The sequence below is a fragment of the Aulonocara stuartgranti genome, assembly GCF_965226115.1.
Source record: "Aulonocara stuartgranti genome assembly, chromosome: 11".
Taxonomy (NCBI): domain Eukaryota; kingdom Metazoa; phylum Chordata; class Actinopteri; order Cichliformes; family Cichlidae; genus Aulonocara; species Aulonocara stuartgranti.
The window spans coordinates 18,079,236-18,097,598 of NC_138947.1; the positions used below are offsets into that span (position 1 = coordinate 18,079,236).

Below are 18,363 nucleotides of genomic sequence, written 5' to 3' on the forward strand. Positions count from 1 at the left end.
CTTTCGCATAAGTTGCGCTGCAATCAAATTCCTTTTTTTTTTCTTTATTGAATAAAAATGCAATAAAGTATGTCATAGATGTTTATTGCATTTTGGAGAAGTAAAGCAAGAGATTATAAAAAGATACTTACATCCTGCTTTCATTATGCCACTGGTAAAAGACACTAATTTCTGTGGGTGGATGGGTGGGTGAATGACGATAATAGCACTGTCAAAGAGTTTTATATGAAGCTGAACTCAAACTCGTGTTCTCATTATGTTAAGCATTAAAGCAACTAAGTGGTTGTCAAAGCTTCATGGTAATAAGGTGGCCTAAATTAAACAATTCCTTTTCATTTTACTATGGACTTTGAAGCAGCTTGCAGGGATAAACACAGGCCTTGATATTAATTGCGCCGTCAGTTGCAAAATCAATGTCAATTACAAAGCGCAATTTTTGTTACCCAGAGTAGTTCTCTAACCTTCCACTGTGGAAAACTATACATCTAACCCCGTGGTGTTTTTAACCCTAAGGATAAGTCAACTGGTCTGCAACAGGTTTGTGACAGTAACAGTAAAATGTACCTTCAAAGTGCCGCTAATGAAAATGAAGCCCCGGAGCCCCAAAGTGACCAGACACAAAGAATATGAACATAAAACACCACAGTGAAGCCTTGAGGTGGAAAGTTATCACGTTCAGCCTTCCCTGCTGCTCTTTTGCTGACGCTCATCACTTTATATTGATTTTAACATGAAATATAGTATGATGGAAGCTGTGTGAGAATAAAAAGTGATTGTGTTTGTGCGGTGGAGAGCATGGCATGCATATATAAAGAATGCAAGAGGCTACATTTGTGATGGAATACGATCAATAGAAAGGGAGGTGGTGGGGGGTAGATGAGTAATAGAGGCTAAGAAGGTTTCAGCTGTTCATATTATATCAGAAATGCTTTTACAACTCTGGAAAGGTAACAGGCTAGACTGATTTAAGGTAATGCTCTGTCCTTAGGAGTCCCAGGCAACAAATGTAAAATACCATCATCACATTTTAAGGTATCTTCTGTACCAGGAATTGGTTCCTGTAGGTTTTTGATTGGTACATTGTTGCAACATGCCAACCCCAAACACACACACACACCTTGCTTAGAAAGTGATTACGTTGAAATGAATTTCAAGACTGTGTTTTTGTCACACACTGCTGTCGTCTGCCTGAACACTGTCTCACTCTGCTGCAGCGGTTGTTGAAATACTGTTGAAATCACTCTATTTTGCTTGCCTGGCAGGTAGAGCCCCCTTACTTCCACACTTACTGAGATTCTTTTTTAAAGCAATCAAACTGAGAAAGGAAATTTAGCTATGTGGTTATGGGTACACAGCCTGTATTTCCAGATCTAATTCTAAACAAGTGGCACTCCACTGACCTGCAAAGGCAAATCCTTATACATGTATAATACCTGCTTGTTTGCATTGCGTAGCAATATTCACAACTCCATGAATGCTACTGATGACATACAGCTATTGAAAAAAAAAACAACAGAAAAAGCTGGAGAGGGCAAAGACAGGCAGTGGAATAAGTATGGGGTTTGTGTATAAGCTGGTGTATGTGAAGCAGCATTCCCTAGGCTCAGCATCATATTGCAGTCAGGATAAACAGATTAGTGTAGGTAAAGAAAAGGCTCAAACACAATAATATAGCTAAAGTGCAGCTATTATTTTTGTATTACACAGGTCTATCAGCATTTTCATCTGTGACCAGTTGAACAGACACAGCAGTGTTTGTACTGTATTTTGCACTCAGAAAAGAGGAGGCGGCCAAAGCTTCCTGGTGAGTAAGCTTGTTTAGGGTCACGATCAAATTGCTTATTGACAAATTTAGCAAAGGATATAAAAGTAGCCACATTCTGTATTTATCTTTACGTAAGTCAACTTTAAAAACACACACACAAAAACACACTTTCAAAAACTGCATTCACAGTGTGGCGCTTTTTGTGCTGTTGGCCACCTTAGCATCCCACTGTGACAAAATGCCAAGGCTGCAGGTCTGCGTAGTTTCTGCCACCATATGTGGACAAAGAGTGGCTGTGGGTGAGGAGATGGATGGGGTAGGGAAGGTGATGGACACAGGTAGCTTGGCACAGCTCAAAGCCTACATCCACCTGGCATTAGTTACCATTGTCTCAGTCCCTGTTTTTCTGGCATAGCCTTTGATTGAACTGGCTGTGAGGTGAGGATTTGGCATGGGGAAGGTTTTACCTCCATGATAACAATAGACCACAGACAGGGGAGGTGGCTGTTTGTATCGTGCATTGTGGAACAGCATTGTCTAATGGAGGTTCACTGTGCATTGTGCAGCGTTTCTGGAAAAGGATTTGCAGTTTGTAAAAGGGCATCTGAGCCCCGCTGCTCGGTTTGGCTAATCAATTCAGTGTCCTCGCTGGGTTGTCCCACAATTGTCCTCATGCAGTATGAGGCAGTTTCTCTTTGCTAAAGAACCTAATTGACACAGCCAAGATTTTATAGCACGCAGGGAGAACCATATATCCATTACTTTTAGTTTGGTTTAAAGGGAGGGGAAAAAAATGGTATTTTCATTGCAAGCACGCCCCAGCACCCCTAATCATGACCAGGGTGCCCTGTACGGTGCAGAGCACAGGCTCCCGCCCTGACAGATTATCCGGTGTGAATGTTTGGGAATGATAATGAGATCAAAACACCTCACTAAGCTGGAAAGAGAGGGTGGAGACTGGAGAGGGAGAAAGCTAGCAGGAGCAAGCAGGGAAGAAGGTGAGCGATAGCTGCGATAAATTGCAGAAGCAGAACCACTTGAGCATAAAATTAGATTTTACAAATGTGTTGTTACCTGACAGTTCTCTGACAGAGGAGATATCACAACATTATAGGGCTGCATGAGTACTACTAATCGTATCAAATAAATATGAATGCCTCTCAGCTGTGATAGAGCTGGAAGGGGATTCAATGTGGACAGTGATTTACAGGGAGAAATAACATAATTAAAGCAGCCTTTCTCATTATGGACTCAAACATTAGAAGCCCAAATTCAATTTATATGGTAATATACAGTATTGTGCTGTGTCAGAGCTGTACATGTTATTGCATATTTGTCCAAATGTTTTGACACTTAAAACATGAATCTTTTTAAATCTTTTCTAAATTCAAAGATTCAAGATTTCTCGTCTTGATTTAAAAAAAAAATGAATGAAAAATGTTTCTATATGATACAGCTTCAAAACATCATGGGCAATATATATATATGAGGATACTAGAAACTGCATCCTTTACCTGCCATCACTGCCAGATATGTAAACATCATAAGAACTTTTCATGTAGTCATTTAGTTAAATCGATTCAATTTCACAAATCATACTATGTGCAAAGAAATATAAACACACATTCTACATAATGCCATTTGACAAAATAATTGTTTATAAGTGGTGGTTACAATAGTAAGTTAAATGCATCATTAAGGCAACAATGGAGTCTGAATGACTCAGTTTGAATGACAAATAGAAGCTCTAATTCAAGTCGGCTTCACAGAGACACAACGTGTGTGTGTGAGAGACGAATCACAGAAACAAGCTTTATTTACAGTATGCTTCAAGGAGAAAGAGTCTATGAGTGTCAACCCATTGCAATATAAATAAATATAATGAGAGTTTTCTATCCCCGAGGTGATAAATCTGTGGGGAAATATTTTACCGCATGTTTATTGCATGACATTACAAACAGATAAAGATTATCTTAGCCATTACAATCCAAAGGTCTTCACAGTCGCTGAATAATAATGAATAATAATCCATCAGACATTAAAGTCTACAATTTAGTTTCAGTTTTTATTCGTTTTAGGTTAGCTGCTATTTTCAAAGAGAGTTAAAGCCCTGCTGTCAGATTTACATATATTTTTAAAATCTTTTAAACAATGTCAGATATTAATCCAAATTTTGATTTCATCTTAAAATATCTGTTTTTAAACACCAGGAATTTTATACATCTTGCTGTGTCGTTGTTATAGTACCTGCTACTTTCACTAGTATCTCAAATACTGTGGCAAGTAAAACAAACGTACTGTTGTGGTTTTAAAAAAAAAAGCAAAAATATTACCAGCTCAGTGGCAGAGTTGCTAATTTTTTCAAGGTTAACAGGTTGATAGGCTAATATTACTATTGTTCTTTGATGTCAAGTTTTAATTACTTACATTTTATCCAGTCTTTCTTTTGCAGAAGCTTTTTATTTTAATGATTTTAGCACACAGACAAAAAATGACAAACTTATTTTATTTTCTACATTATGACTTACAGTTCTCTGTGTATTAGTATTATTTTTATTAACGGTAACCAGTGTTGGTCAAGTTACTTGAAAAAAGTAATCAGTAACTAATTACTGATTACTTCCCCAAAAAAGTAATCCCGTTACTTTACTGATTACTTATTTTCAAAAGTAATTAATTACTTAGTTACTTAGTTACTTTTTAAAAACACGATTTACAACCTGAATAGGTGATAAAGCGATAGATCTTTCAGCCCAATTCTACTTTTTCTGCATAATCCATCATACAAAATGTAATCAAATGGAAAAGTCTCTTTTTTTTAAACTTGTTTTTATTAGTTTTAATCTTTTAACTTTATGCATCAAGCAAAAATTAAATTATATGCAACATTCTCTGACTGGAAGAAATTAGTTTAACATTTAAACCTATTTTCTGCACATTCCAGCACATAAAATATTTTTTTTTTTGTGTTTACACTCAGTCTTTCAAATAGATGCAAGTAAAACACAGCAGAAAATAAATAAAGTCAAAGACTAGCGGTCCTTTTGCTCTATTTTCACCTGTAAAGCAGGAGTGGGTTAGGCGGAGGTTTACCCTGGTGCAGGTGTGCCGCAGCGGTCAGTGGAAGAATCCGCGAGTTTCTCTCTGAGTTTTCCATTACATCATTGCCCACGAGCTTATTTAGGGTGTTTTTCGGTGTAAAAAGAAGTTTTCTTCCCACGCACAACGGACACTAATGTTTTTGTCACTTTTTATGGAATCAAACTCAAAGTAAGGTCAGTACTTCCACGCTTTAAACGCTGCATGCTCATACTCTCTCCAGCACTCAATATATTATCCATTGTTGATCTGCGCACAGCTGTTGTCACGAACGTCGCACTCGCTTACGTCACTGTCATGAGACATTCTCGCAAAAAGAATCACGGTTTTAGTAACGCAGTAACGCAGCGTTCCTACGGAAAAGTAACGGTAATCTAATTGCCGTTTTTGCAATAGTAATCCCTTACTTTACTCGTTACTTGAGAAAAGTAATCAGATTACGTAACAGACATGCATAAATAAGAGTATAAAGCCACTGATAACTAGAAGTGTTGTGATCCATATCATCTTCCTTTAAACCTAACTCCATAACTGTTGCTGTTGCTGGAGATAAATAATTAGTGGCCAAGTTTAACAGATGTTTCAGATAACATTTTAATAGCTAATTTGTCTTTTGCAGTGTTACACTGTGTCACTTGTGGCATTTTGCACTTAATGTGCGTGCCACTCACATGCACATCACTATCAATTACGCTCATCAGTTTTAATTCAACACTATCAACAGTAATTACTTTTAAAATTGAACTGTCGACATGTTGTTTAGCACAATAAAGAGCCTCAATAGTCGATATTCTTCCGTTTCTCTGCTGCAAACATTTAAACCTTTTGTTAATTTGGTGAGTTTGTTAATAATTACTTTATCGACAGTTCTGTAAAATAACTTACACCACTTATTTCTGATAAAGATTAGAGAGGGACTAGCGCATTAGTGGAAAAAGTAGGGAAACAGATTGAGAGGGTTGCTGCACTGACACACATGCTCACACTAACACCTACAGGTGATCTAAAGTCTGATTCACTTGAAAGCCATTTGTTTGGACTGCGAGAGGAACCCTGAGCAGTGAGGTTAAACCCAAGTGAGCATGCAGAGGAGAACCATAGCTAAGATCAAACCCAAAACTGTCTTGCTGTGAGGTGACTTTGCTAACTAATGAGCCAACATGCTGCCAGACATCATTAATTAACAAGCGCCCTTAATTTCCTCTCATGATACTCATCATTGATTAAATGTAACAGATTCCTGGCCTGATTTATTTATTTATTTTCTGAATTGTGTGTTATAAAATGGAGCTTTGGCTAAGTTAACAACTGGTCTTGGTATTGTGTAACAGTTGGCCTCTAGTGTTTTTTGTTTCTCATAATTATGAACGAACATGTTCTTCCTCAAATTGGCTGCATTTCTGAATGTTCATGATGAATTGTGTGTGTTTTCTTTATGCTGGTCATTGTTTGCTGCCACCATTGTGAAAATGAGTGTTGCGGCACATCCAGGGAGACAGGAAGCTATTCACAGGGAGATTGGGAATCCCACCAGTGAAGAGAAAGTACAAAAGAGCAACTCTCAGAAATCCAGTGGGCGAGCGCACATGTATCCAAGAGCATAATGAACTAGTCTCATTGTTTGGGTTTCTGCATTGGTTTGTATGTAAGCAAGGGATTTTATTTTAACAAGCACAACATATCCTGCAATATGGTCTTCATCGTACAATCATATCTATGTTCTACTATTTCTACAATGGTATAACATCGAGAGTAAATACACAGTAGACTAACCTTCTTTACTTATTCATTTTAAGATTAGTTTGATTTGGGATCAGGGAAATTAATTTAAATAATATCAACTTAATATGATTATAGATAAGGTTAGTAGGTGCCTGCCTAGACCTGTTCAGTGTTTTGTTTTTTTTTTCGTTTCTTTTTTTCATTCTAAACAATAATAAATAGCAACCAGGATTATTTAAAAATCCTCCCGCAGTGCATGTGAATAAATTCCTGGAGTCAAAACCCCATGAACCTTGAAAATTGAGCTCTCTAACATGTCTTTAACCTTCTAGTTTGTCATCTATTCCTAAGTTTAACTGGGTACTGGTTACTTACTGTAACTGCTAAGGTTTTACCTCTGTAGTTAAAAGATTCTGTACACACACATCTGAAAGGGAAAAATGTGTGTTGTTTAAAGAAAAAAAAAATCCTAGTGACATTTCAGTTAAAAGTAAAACTTTGTGATAACTGGAGAAAAATGCATCTAAGCCTTTGGTTGTTTTCTGCAAAAAGACATGAACACTGATGTTAATTTTGCACTGCAAACAAATCTGACCCCAGTCACTAAAAGAATGAAATTACATTAACACACAACAACACAAAAGTGTGTCCAAGTAGTCCAGCTTTATCAGATGTGGGGAAATTGGTGCAGACGGTAGAAACACGTTACACTCAAAATTATTTTACTGCCAAACTGGACAATGTGAAACTTCCACTTAAAAAATTGGCAAAATGCATCAAACCAAAACGAAAAATAGAAAGCAGACCTCTTTTAATGTATTTGTTTTGGCAGACTGTTATTCTTCCACTTATATCACATTATTAAAGTCAATAAATGCAGTAGATGATGAAAATATGTCTTTTCAGTGGAACCCAGATGACAACTAAGCTGGTTTGCAGGCAGTCTGCCACAACACAACAGCAGAGGGTGGGTTTATGCTTGTGCATTTGCCCACATTGTTTGTGGGCACATAACATGTGTGGCTTTCATGCTACAACATTGATTTTTGCAAGGGCATGTACAGCTAAAATGTGAAACCTCTGATTCTGACACTGCACAGCATGTCTCTGTCAGATCCTTTAGGCCCTGCAGAAGCCGCTGTACCCATAGCTTCTGTTTATGATTAATTCCTGAGCTGTTTTTGCATAAAGGCCAAACGATTAAACGCTTACGTTTATTTTTTTAGTCATCAAGCCCACAACAACCACCAGTCACTAGGGAAAAAAATGTGCATTCCCTGACTGGCTGCCGAGTGGTTTCTGGAGGTTACTGGAAGTTGCTAGTGCTGCACTGAAAACCTGTTTGCTCAATAGCAGATTGCTGCAGACACACCAGAAATGGAGAGCCTCCACCTTCAAAGTAAGAGATGGACCTTTTGAAACATGTTGGTGGCAACGGTAACGCACAACTTTTACTTTGATGGCAAACATTTTCTGTTCAGCTGAACTGAATTTTCCTTCAGTGGTCTTTAAAAGGATTTGGACCTATTATAACATAATCTCTTTTAATAAGATAAAAATGTTGCTTGTTGCAATAGAAGCTAATAAGAATCTGTAACTTAAGGAAGCTATTAGAAAATAACTTTCACACAGTGCCACTAATCGATGGGAATTAATAAGAATATAAGTGATTCAGATTCCATTATCGATATCACTTATTGATTTGATTCCTTTATTGATTCTCATTGGCTCCGTTTTGAGAGTCACCACCATTGCTAAGCAGCAGTAAAGAAATTACATTCGTCTAAATTAACTGCATGCTGCGGATCAAACGTTTGTGCGTTTTTGTTGAGGTATTTCCCCTCTTCGCTGTGATTACTGTTACTCAAAAAATTCATTTGATACACATAACACACAGAACACTTTTCTTAAAAGTAATGCAGTACGTTACTCCCGGGAAAAAGTAATTTGTTATACTACTTGTTACATAACTTTCATGTTGCCCTGTTAAATAGCTGAAACACATTATCTCATAATGACCATTTCCTAACATAAACCCGAGGCTACAACCCCACACATCAACACAAATCCCTAATGAGGACACGCATCTCCAAGATCTTGCTCTTGGTAGAATACAAAGCTGACCGCACAAAGCAAAGATGAAAACCAGACAGATGAAAACTGACTGCTCATCTGCTTGTTACCTGTTGAAGTTCAGGGTCTGGCTGCTGGGGTAGGCATTCACTTAGCTTTCACTCTGGGTTCTTGGCTAGCTTAGCATTAGCATGCTGTCTTGGCAGGTAGTAGCAAAGAACCGAAGTTGTGTTACCAGTTTGGTGCGGTTGTTTATGTCCTGGATGCAGTTTACCACTTTACTATTTAGCTGGTCCTTTTGTGCAATAAAAATAAATGTCTATATCCACGCTCTAGACTGCGTAACTATTTATGCCCTGACATGCAAAATGAAATCAGCTTATTGTAGCGCAAGTACAAGAACCGATAAGTGGGATCAATAGGCAGGCAAGAAATTGGACTACCAGACAAGTACAAGAACCGGTTCTCAGTTCCCATCTCTAGCGCCACAGATGAAACACTGTCAATCCCTAAACTTGCTTTATTTTTACTTTTTCAGCACCACTGCTAGTTATGCTTGTTTTTGCTTTCAATACACCACTAAGTTTGGGTGATCTAGTGCCATGTGCATTTTGCAATTTAAGTTTGAATCACTAGCTACAAATACATAATCTTGTGGCTTTTCAGTGCAGCTGATCCACAAAGTCCTCAAAGGACAAATTATGGAAACAGCTGCAATTAGTAGCTGATTTATATATTGTGATAGGACCTTAGAGACTAATTAAAGGCTTTTGTGTTCTTGTCTATTGGAGACATGCTAATTTGAAGCCTTTTGACTGAGAATCACAAGAACAAGTCTGAAATTCATGCATCTCAATTTGCACACGCCCACTGCAATAACGAACATTCAGTGTAGTTGTTAAAATGGGAACTTGTAAACATGTCCCTAATTTTCGGATGCCTGCATCATTAGAGTAAATTCTGTATGATGCTAAAAAGAACTGCTTGTCCCTTATCTGATGGAGTTGTGGGAGGTCTTGTGCATTAAACCTTGTTATTGTGGTTATGGTAGATTTCTGAAAACGGGCAAAACAAATTATCTTCTGGATTTTCCTTCCAAGGAGCAGGTTTTCCCCTGTTTATTAAATTTGTTAGAGTGCTTCTGAGCAATGCACATTTTATCTTCTTAACAGTCAAATTACTATATACTCCAGCAATTACTTAATGTACTCTAATGAGATTTCCCCATGAAATGGAAGGATTCATTTATTTTAATGTGACGCATTCTACCGGGTAGGTTTATGCATCACATCCCTAGTAAGATGAGCTTGGCTTTCAGAACTGCCACTCTGGCCACAGTAACAGAACTATATAATTGTGTGATCCAGGCACTGGGGATCTTTTCAGGGGCATCAGTGGGTCACAGGTACCATTTCTAAGCTAAGCTCTCTGCAGCCAGGTATTCTCTAGGATTAGTAAAATACCTTGTAAAAACAAGCTGGCAGGCAGCATTTGTGTGATAGACGAAGGGAATCCAAAATCTCAAACACATGCTGCAGAAAAAAATATGAGGTAAAATGAAATGTATCGCTTTGTATTCTTGGCCCACTGGCTGAAATCAGCGATGTTGCAATATACCGGTATGGGCGACAACTGGAAAATACAAAATGAAAAATTGCTATGAATAATTGATTTTCAAAGAAATAATTGGTACTGGAAAAAAAGCATATGATAACATCGTAAATCATTCAGTGTCATTATGGTTATGGTTGCAGACTCAGTTTGCAGTTTATCACAGCTCTTTTTTCAGTAACTACTCTTCTGCACCATCAGCCTGTCTATGCAAGTTATTAACAACATTCATTTTTCTCCTACACATTGGAACAAAATTAGTTCCAGTAACAAAGCCAGTATGCTAAACTGGACCACTTACACTACATTTGCTCTGCTGCAGTCAGGCTGTTGTTACATTGCTGCGTGAAGCACCCGAGATGGGCAACTGTTAACGACTTAATTCTTAATTTGATTACTGATTTTCTTTTTATTTGCTCTTGCTACGTCTCCCGCTCTCTCCATTCCAAGTGTTCTGAGCATGTGCTAGCTGCTTCATTAATCTGTGCTACTGTGTCTACATTTTATGGATGGACTGAGTCCCTGCAGTCTGATATATATTTACACTACCATTCAAAATCTTCTTCTTATTTAATGATTTTTCTCTATTTTTACTACTTTCTATATTGTAGATACGCACTGTGGAAATCAAATATATGATGCAAGATATATGAAATTATGTAGCAAAGAAAAAATTGATAAATATCTCTAAATGTGTCTTTTATTTTATATTTTAAATAAAAAACATTAAATAAGAAGGTGTTTCCAGACTTTTGACTGGTAGCATGGGGGACTCAGTCAGTAAGAATTTGAAAAAAATAAAATAAAATGTAAAAATTTTAAAAAAGCTATAATTATGATATGAATTTTAAGTGCAAATCAGAGATCATGACAGCCCTAGGTGGCCAATTTTAAACTTTGTTGTATTTATTTGTTCAGTGCACTGTAAATAAATATTAATATTAATGTCATGTTGTGAATGTTGTAATGTATGTGAATTGAATAACGTATTTATTGGTAAAAGTATTTCACTGTTCAGCCCTCGTACTGAATGCTAATCATTGTGTTTTTGAATCTGTAAACTGGAATTTAACTATTCACAAAATCTGTTTACTATTGTCAGACTTCGTATCTTCAACACTGGTTAATAGTCCCTTATTAACTGGATATCTTAAGGGGTTTGACATTAGCACGGACAAATCCAGCAGCTTAAAGAAATCCACTAAGGTATATTATTTTAATACAAGCATGAAATAGAGATGTATAAAAGTACAATAAAAGAATAGGAGGAAAATAATTAGGCACTTTCAAATGCTCTGCGGCATCACACTAACACAAAGCAATTTGTTGTTCCTCCTATCATTTCCTGATTGAATTGGAGCGTTAACATAGACTGGGAGTGATTATTAACTGATATCAATATGAGCCTGAGCCTTGACTCATACACCCTATTAATATGCAGCAGAAAATACTTTAAAGGCATCCTCTATTGGTGTTTAGACGTGTGTGATCCCGGTGTTTAAAAAAAGCAAAAAAAGACCTGGTTTTGAAAGATTGTCTGTATATCTGAAATAATGGGCATAAAGTTAAACTTAAGCACTGACATTTGTAACTTTTGATGGTGGTGAGCATTTTTTTTGTTCCAGAATTGACAGAAGATGGCAGAGACTTTTCGCTTTGTTACTGAAATGGATAATATGATGAGAGTGGAGGTGGAGGAGCCATTGTCTCCATAAGCTGATGTTCCTGCAGGCATCTTTGAAGAAGCTGTCTAAACTGTCTTCTTTAAGGCTGTAGCCGAGACACGAAGGGACTTTGCTGTCTTACATTTGACAGTTCATGTTTGTTACTGTACCAATTACATATAAATTGAAACGCTTAAACTATTTAACATTAGATACGGCATGCGTCAGCTTGGAGGGGTGTTGAAATAATGTTTTAATGAATCCCAGTTAATGGAACGCAAAACACAAATATTAACTTAATAAAATGAGTTTACAACAGAAAGACTCCAGCACCAGCTTTTTTGTTATTTCATGTACATCTAGGCTGCCATAGCCTGCTCTCCTTCAAAGCTAGGATATCGTTCCCCCTCTGCCAGCATCAAAGATCTTAGAATACCTTAATTGCCCATATCTCCAGATCCACTTTTTTGCTGGGAAAAACATTGCACAGTTTACAGTGCATGAGAGTAAATTTACATTGGGTGTATAATTTTACGTAGCAAACTGTGATTTGTGCAGGTGATGAATGCAAAACATAATTAAGTTCTGAACAACTCCCACTTTTCTACTCCTTTAATTTCAAAGGTGAACATTAAAGAAACATTTATCTTTACTTCTGCCACTTAAACAGAATACAAAATAAAACCCATTGGTTGATAATGCATGTTACTAAAGGCAGGAGCTCTTTCTACATTTACAACCAGTTTTCAGGGGACTGGTATTAATTTTTAATTGAATGATTACATTTTTTTTCTTTTTTAACATGTTTTGACACCAAAAATCCATCCTGATTCTATCAATCATATCAAGAAAAAAGGTATTCCAAAATAAACAAAAAATACATAATATACAGTAGTGGATGTAGTACAGGATTACCTGTCTGATACACCACCGTCTAAAGCAATACTGGACTTTGATGTTCATACAGACATGTTTGCAACTTTAGAGCAGTGGTCCTGGCCATCTGAAAATGGGAAAAATGCTTTCCTTTGAATTGTATGTAAAAGAAGAGTGCCCAAGTCCAGTTATCTGCACCAACAATGTGGTATTCGGGCGAAATAAAAGGATATCTTAATGGAGAGACAAGAGCCTGAGATATTCTGCTGCCCTGATGAAACAGCCAAACACACACACACACCTTAAATCCATTATGGCTTTGGACTTCAAACAGATATTGGGTTTTTTGCGCATTTCCTAAAAATGGAGAGAGTTGCTCCATGTTTGCTGAACAAAATTTTATATCTCACATAATGTGCACTTCTCCCATCAGTATGCGTCCTAATATTTTCTCCATTTAGTCCTACCTTAATTTGTGTCTGTCTTCCTGCTGTTGTTTTTTGATTAGATTTCAGACCAGTTGTTGTGGTGCTTACCCGTCTCTCCTTTTTTGTTTTTCAGGTGGAATTTTCGAACAAACAGACGGACCTGTTTCGCTCGTCAGTGCGGAGGAACTTGCCTTTAAATTTGCAGTCAATAACATAAACAGAAACAGGACTTTGTTACCAAACACAACATTAACTTATGACATACAGAGGATTAATATCTATGACAGCTTTGAGGCATCAAGAAAAGGTGAGTAACTTGTCTCACATTTATTCAAGGATTGTGACCACAGTGTGGATGAAGGCAGGAATCTGGTTTGTCACACTGTCATTAACTTCATATTAATCTGTGTTTTTGATTTGAGAATTCCCAAATTCTGCTGTGACAGGACATAAGTGAGGTTCTTCTCAAGCTCTTGTCCCTTTCTCCTCTTCAGCTTGTGACCAGCTGTCTTTAGGCGTAGTTGCAATATTTGGGCCCTCACATAGTTCATCATCGAATGCCGTGCAGTCCATCTGCAATGCACTGGAAGTGCCGCATATCCAAGTGCGGTGGAAACATCACCCTATGGACAACAGAGACACCTTTTATGCCAATTTATACCCAGATTACTCATCTTTAAGCTATGCTATCCTGGACCTGGTGCAGTTTCTCAAATGGAAAACAGCTACAGTTGTATATGATGATAGCACAGGTAAACAGACTGGTATATTATAACATGTTACTTCAGTTACTTGGGGTATATGTTATATGATCATTTTTGTACTGTTTCTTGTCTGATAAGGTCTTATAAGACTACAGGAGCTGATAATGGCCCCGTCTAGGTATAACATCCGACTAAAGATCCGCCAGCTTCCTCTCGACACGCAGGATACAAGGCCTCTTCTCAAAGAAATGAAGAGAAGTCGGGAGTTCCGGATCATCTTTGACTGCAGCCACCACATGGCAGCACAGATTCTCAAACAGGTTAGTGTATTTATAAATGGTCCTACTGTCAGATCTCGGAATGGGTAGAGAAATGAAAGGATGTGGTCCTGTTCAATATATTAATTCCCATCAGATTGGTTTTGATTTAAGTTACAGAGGATTACACATGGGACCGGGATTGAAGAACAGTAACAGAAAATGCACCACTAAAAATAAGACAGCAGCAAGCTGCTAGGGAGTATGGGGATTTCCGCAATTACATTATTTCTTTTTTACATCAGTGTGATTCTTGTGCCCAGATCGCTGGTGCTGGTTCCAAAAGGGAAGCACAAAATGGACACAGCACTGCTAAAGTGCTCGTCCAAAATTTGGAACCGCTGATATGAGAGAGACTACAGGAATTTCATCAGCAAATGAAGCCCACAAATTCTGTCTGCAATAATTTCCTTCCTACAAAAATTACCCCAACTTCAGATATATGAAGGTACATAATGTTCACTTCTGAAATCTGTTGAAGGTGAGCTGGTTCTCAATAGGCACCAAGGCAGAACTGACTCGGCCTGCACCAGCGTAAAATTGGTAGAAAATAGGTGAAATTGAGAAAACTTGGATATTCGTTTCATTTGGAGGACATTTGGAATGATTTTCTTGTAATCATGAGCGGAGACTGTCAGTGTCTCCGAATTTTGGTTTTGCCCATTAAATATTTGCAAACTAATACGACACTGTGAATTCCACAAGGAAAAAAGAACAAAATCCACATCCACATTCTTATTCTGTTTGCTAAACTTTTAACTACTCAGACAAAAAAAATGCGATCTGAGAAGTTTTATTATCAAAACTGTATATAGTGTGTTTTGATTCTAATGATTGTCAGTCAACAAAGAGCTGTCACTATGATGCATGGAGCAGAGAATATGTAGGTGGTCTGATGCTCTTTGGATGTCAGGAACAGGCTGGTGGATCCCTCCACCCCCACCCCTCATTCAGTTTGCTGTCAGCTTCTGTTAACATTTTGCCAAATGCATCATCTCCTCAAAAGTTATTTGAATAACTCAGTCCACCCCAGTTATTGAGATCTAAGGTGACATATATTCGCTCTTGGCCAGTCTGCACATCTCGCGCTAAGAAACCAGTGTCCTCTAGAGAGAAGTGGTGAGAATGCTATAAGGCAAAAAAGCTCCAGACAGTTGTCTTCCATGACTGAGCCGGCCGACCAAAGCTTTTACATAGAAATAAGGGCAAACTACATTCATTGCTGACTGCCTTTTATGTGCCATGGATCAATTAAAAAAGCTCCTTAAACGTGCATCTGTCAAAGTGTGTGCTGTACTGTATAGTACTGTGACCTTACATATAAAACGTTATTGTACTTTGCTGTGATACATTCTACAATAAATTTTTTGTGAGAATTTACTTTACGAAAAGTGCATTAGACACAAGTGCATCATATTAACTGTCAATCCCAGGTATTCATCCAAGCATTATGTTCAGTATCAATTACATGTCTGATATTTTTTCTTTAATTAATAGTTGGGCCTTTAAAATATCAGAAAATAGCAAATAATTGCTCATCGTAAGTGTCTCGAGACATTAGTGATATATTCAAATTGCTTGTCACATCAAAGAGAACAAAGAAAACACTGATGAGATATAATTTAAGACATTTTTACTTGAGAAATTACTAAAATGATCAGCTGATCTTTTTTTTCCCTCTTTCATATGTTGACTGACTGGCTAACCATTTTACCTTCGATAAAGTCAGCTGTGCATACTGTCAGTTTGGTAAATCTTCTTTATTTGTAATGCATGGAACAATTTTTAAATAGAATGCGGTGTGATTGTCACTTAAGACTTGAAATGCAAAATTTTGAATGGATACCATCTGTGCTTTGATTAGCTGGCAGCATTCACTGTATTTATCAGCTACTATTAAGGCAGACTGGTCCATTTATACATTTACAAAAAGGTTGCTCCAGACTAAGATAATGAGTAAAAATGAAAAGCATTGAATTCATTTGTAATGAGACTTGCATCAGGCTATTCATCATTGCAATCTGGATGATGCGACTGAATTTTACTAAGCTTTACACTCTGACATGCTTTATTGGAATCATTTCTTTTGTCATAACAAAACACTCAGTCCTGTCTTTCTTGCAGCATTCTCAGATTTACAGGTTGTCCTGTCGTCACACTCGTCAGACTGGGCAGGCATATATAATAGAAGATTACCAAAATAAAGAGTAAAATAGAAGGCTGACAAGGTTACGCAGCATCGGGAAAATTACAGTTATTAATGAAAACTCCTTCTTATACTATAAAAAATAAAATAAAATTTCAATGTCATGTGTTTAGCTGTCTATAGATGCAGAAATAAATTTGCTACCACATGAGCATAACGTCTTATTTACATAACCTTGGCTGTTTTTTTTTTTTTTTTAAACAACAGATGGTACAATTAAATGGGAAACACAGCCACCATGGGAATGTAGTGCCTTTGAATGTAGATGGAGTGAAACAAGTGGCAATGATGGAGTGTTCAGATATGAGGCAAAGATTACCGAGCTCTTTTGATTGAAAGCTCTCTTGTCTGCTGGGATAACGTCACATGCCTCGAGGCATTCCAAACCATTTAAATGCATAGAAAAGCATCAAGCCATTCTGTAATTCTGTGGACCACATATGGTGCAGAAATCCCAGCAAACGGCAGCAGAATCTCACCCGCAAAATTAACAGCATGTTGGTCAACATGCTCGTTAAAACCTCTGTCTTTTCCTGCATTCCTTTAGCATTGTTTACTCTGACAATGCCGTTGATTCTAAAATGCCCTGACACGACACAATTACAGTCTTCTCTGTCCCGTCTCTACTCATTCACACCTTTCTTTCCCATCTTCTGTCTTCATATCCTTTCAGGCCCAGACCATGGGGATGATGACAGAGTATTACCACTATATCTTCACCACTCTGGTAATGTACCATGATTGTTAATGCAAATAGAGTCTCGTTTGTTCTCATCTTCCCACCACTTGAGTTTTTGATGAATAGTGGCTAATTGCCAATGCAGTTTGGATCCAGTCCATAACATCAATTTTGTTTGACAAGCCGAAGGCATAATGGAGTCTTCTGTTTGCTGTAGTAAACACTTCGCTTTATAGTAAAGTCAACAGAAGTCTTTGAGGTAGCAGCATGGGGAGGAAAAAAAGGAAAACAAAAAAAGACAAACAAACAAAAAAAAAAACCAAACCCAGCAGATTGAGATTTAAAGCTGAATGTGACTTTCAAGTTGGTACAATCATTGTATATATTAAACACACACACATATATATCCTCTTATGTACTTGCAGTTTATGCAGTCAAGCAGCCAGGTGATAGTCTATATCATTTATATTCAGGCACTCAAGAAACAAAAGAAATCGCTGCACGAAGAAACAATGAATGACTGACTGAAAGAATTTAGGTTGATCATTTAGATATGTTTAACAGCTTTTGAGTATGTAACCGTTTCCCTCCCATCATGAGTATTTTTAGCTCCCGCTCTGATGAAATGATCTCATCTGACTAATACTAGCAGACCCAGCAGGGTACCATTGCTGCTCCCTACTGCAACCCTGACTATCTGGTGACTGAATGAGAATGAATACCAGCGTGTTCGGTGTTGTTCCTTTCATTCCCTGTTATTGTCTTTGTTTCTGCCTCCCTTGTGCACTCCGTCTCTCCGGACTTGACCAGTCTGTTGTGATAATGCAATATGACATAGCGGTCCAGGCGTGATGTGTGTCATCTTTCATGCTCAATAGCGTGTCAATGACATTGTTCTGCTATGTGCCATGTTTGTATAGCAAACTGGTTGGTTTAATAGGGAATGCAAAATGTCTTTTCATCGCCGGTGCACTAGTCTGTGTGTGTAAGTGCAGCAGTTTCCTGGCTTGTTCTCTAGCAAGATATTTACTTGAGGATTAACTGAAAAACTTTTATTTGATATGATTTTTTGCATCAACAATATTTTTCACATAAAGGCACTATATCTTTATAGAATCAGAGTGCGATATCTATCTAAAGCTGCAATATACTGTCATATTGACAGACACCCCATTAAGAAGATTATACCTCACGGCTTGATTTGATCCAAAATGATGAA

At 37.5% G+C, this 18,363-nt stretch overlaps 1 protein-coding gene across 3 annotated transcripts in view; it reads left to right on the forward strand.

Annotated features, from left to right (window-relative positions):
* The window catches only part of grik3 (glutamate ionotropic receptor kainate type subunit 3), a 97,939-nt gene that overhangs the window by 45,347 nt on the left and 34,229 nt on the right, over window positions 1–18,363 (forward strand). For 2 of the 3 annotated variants that reach the window (XM_082551818.1, XM_082551820.1), the window contains exons 2-5: window positions 13,372–13,545; window positions 13,733–13,990; window positions 14,081–14,262; window positions 17,139–17,192. In XM_082551818.1, the coding sequence (XP_082407944.1) occupies window positions 13,372–13,545; window positions 13,733–13,990; window positions 14,081–14,262; window positions 17,139–17,192 (668 nt within the window). The remainder of the gene's footprint in view (window positions 1–13,371; window positions 13,546–13,732; window positions 13,991–14,080; window positions 14,263–17,138; window positions 17,193–18,363) is intronic. The other variant, XM_082551819.1, reaches the window with a different exon arrangement.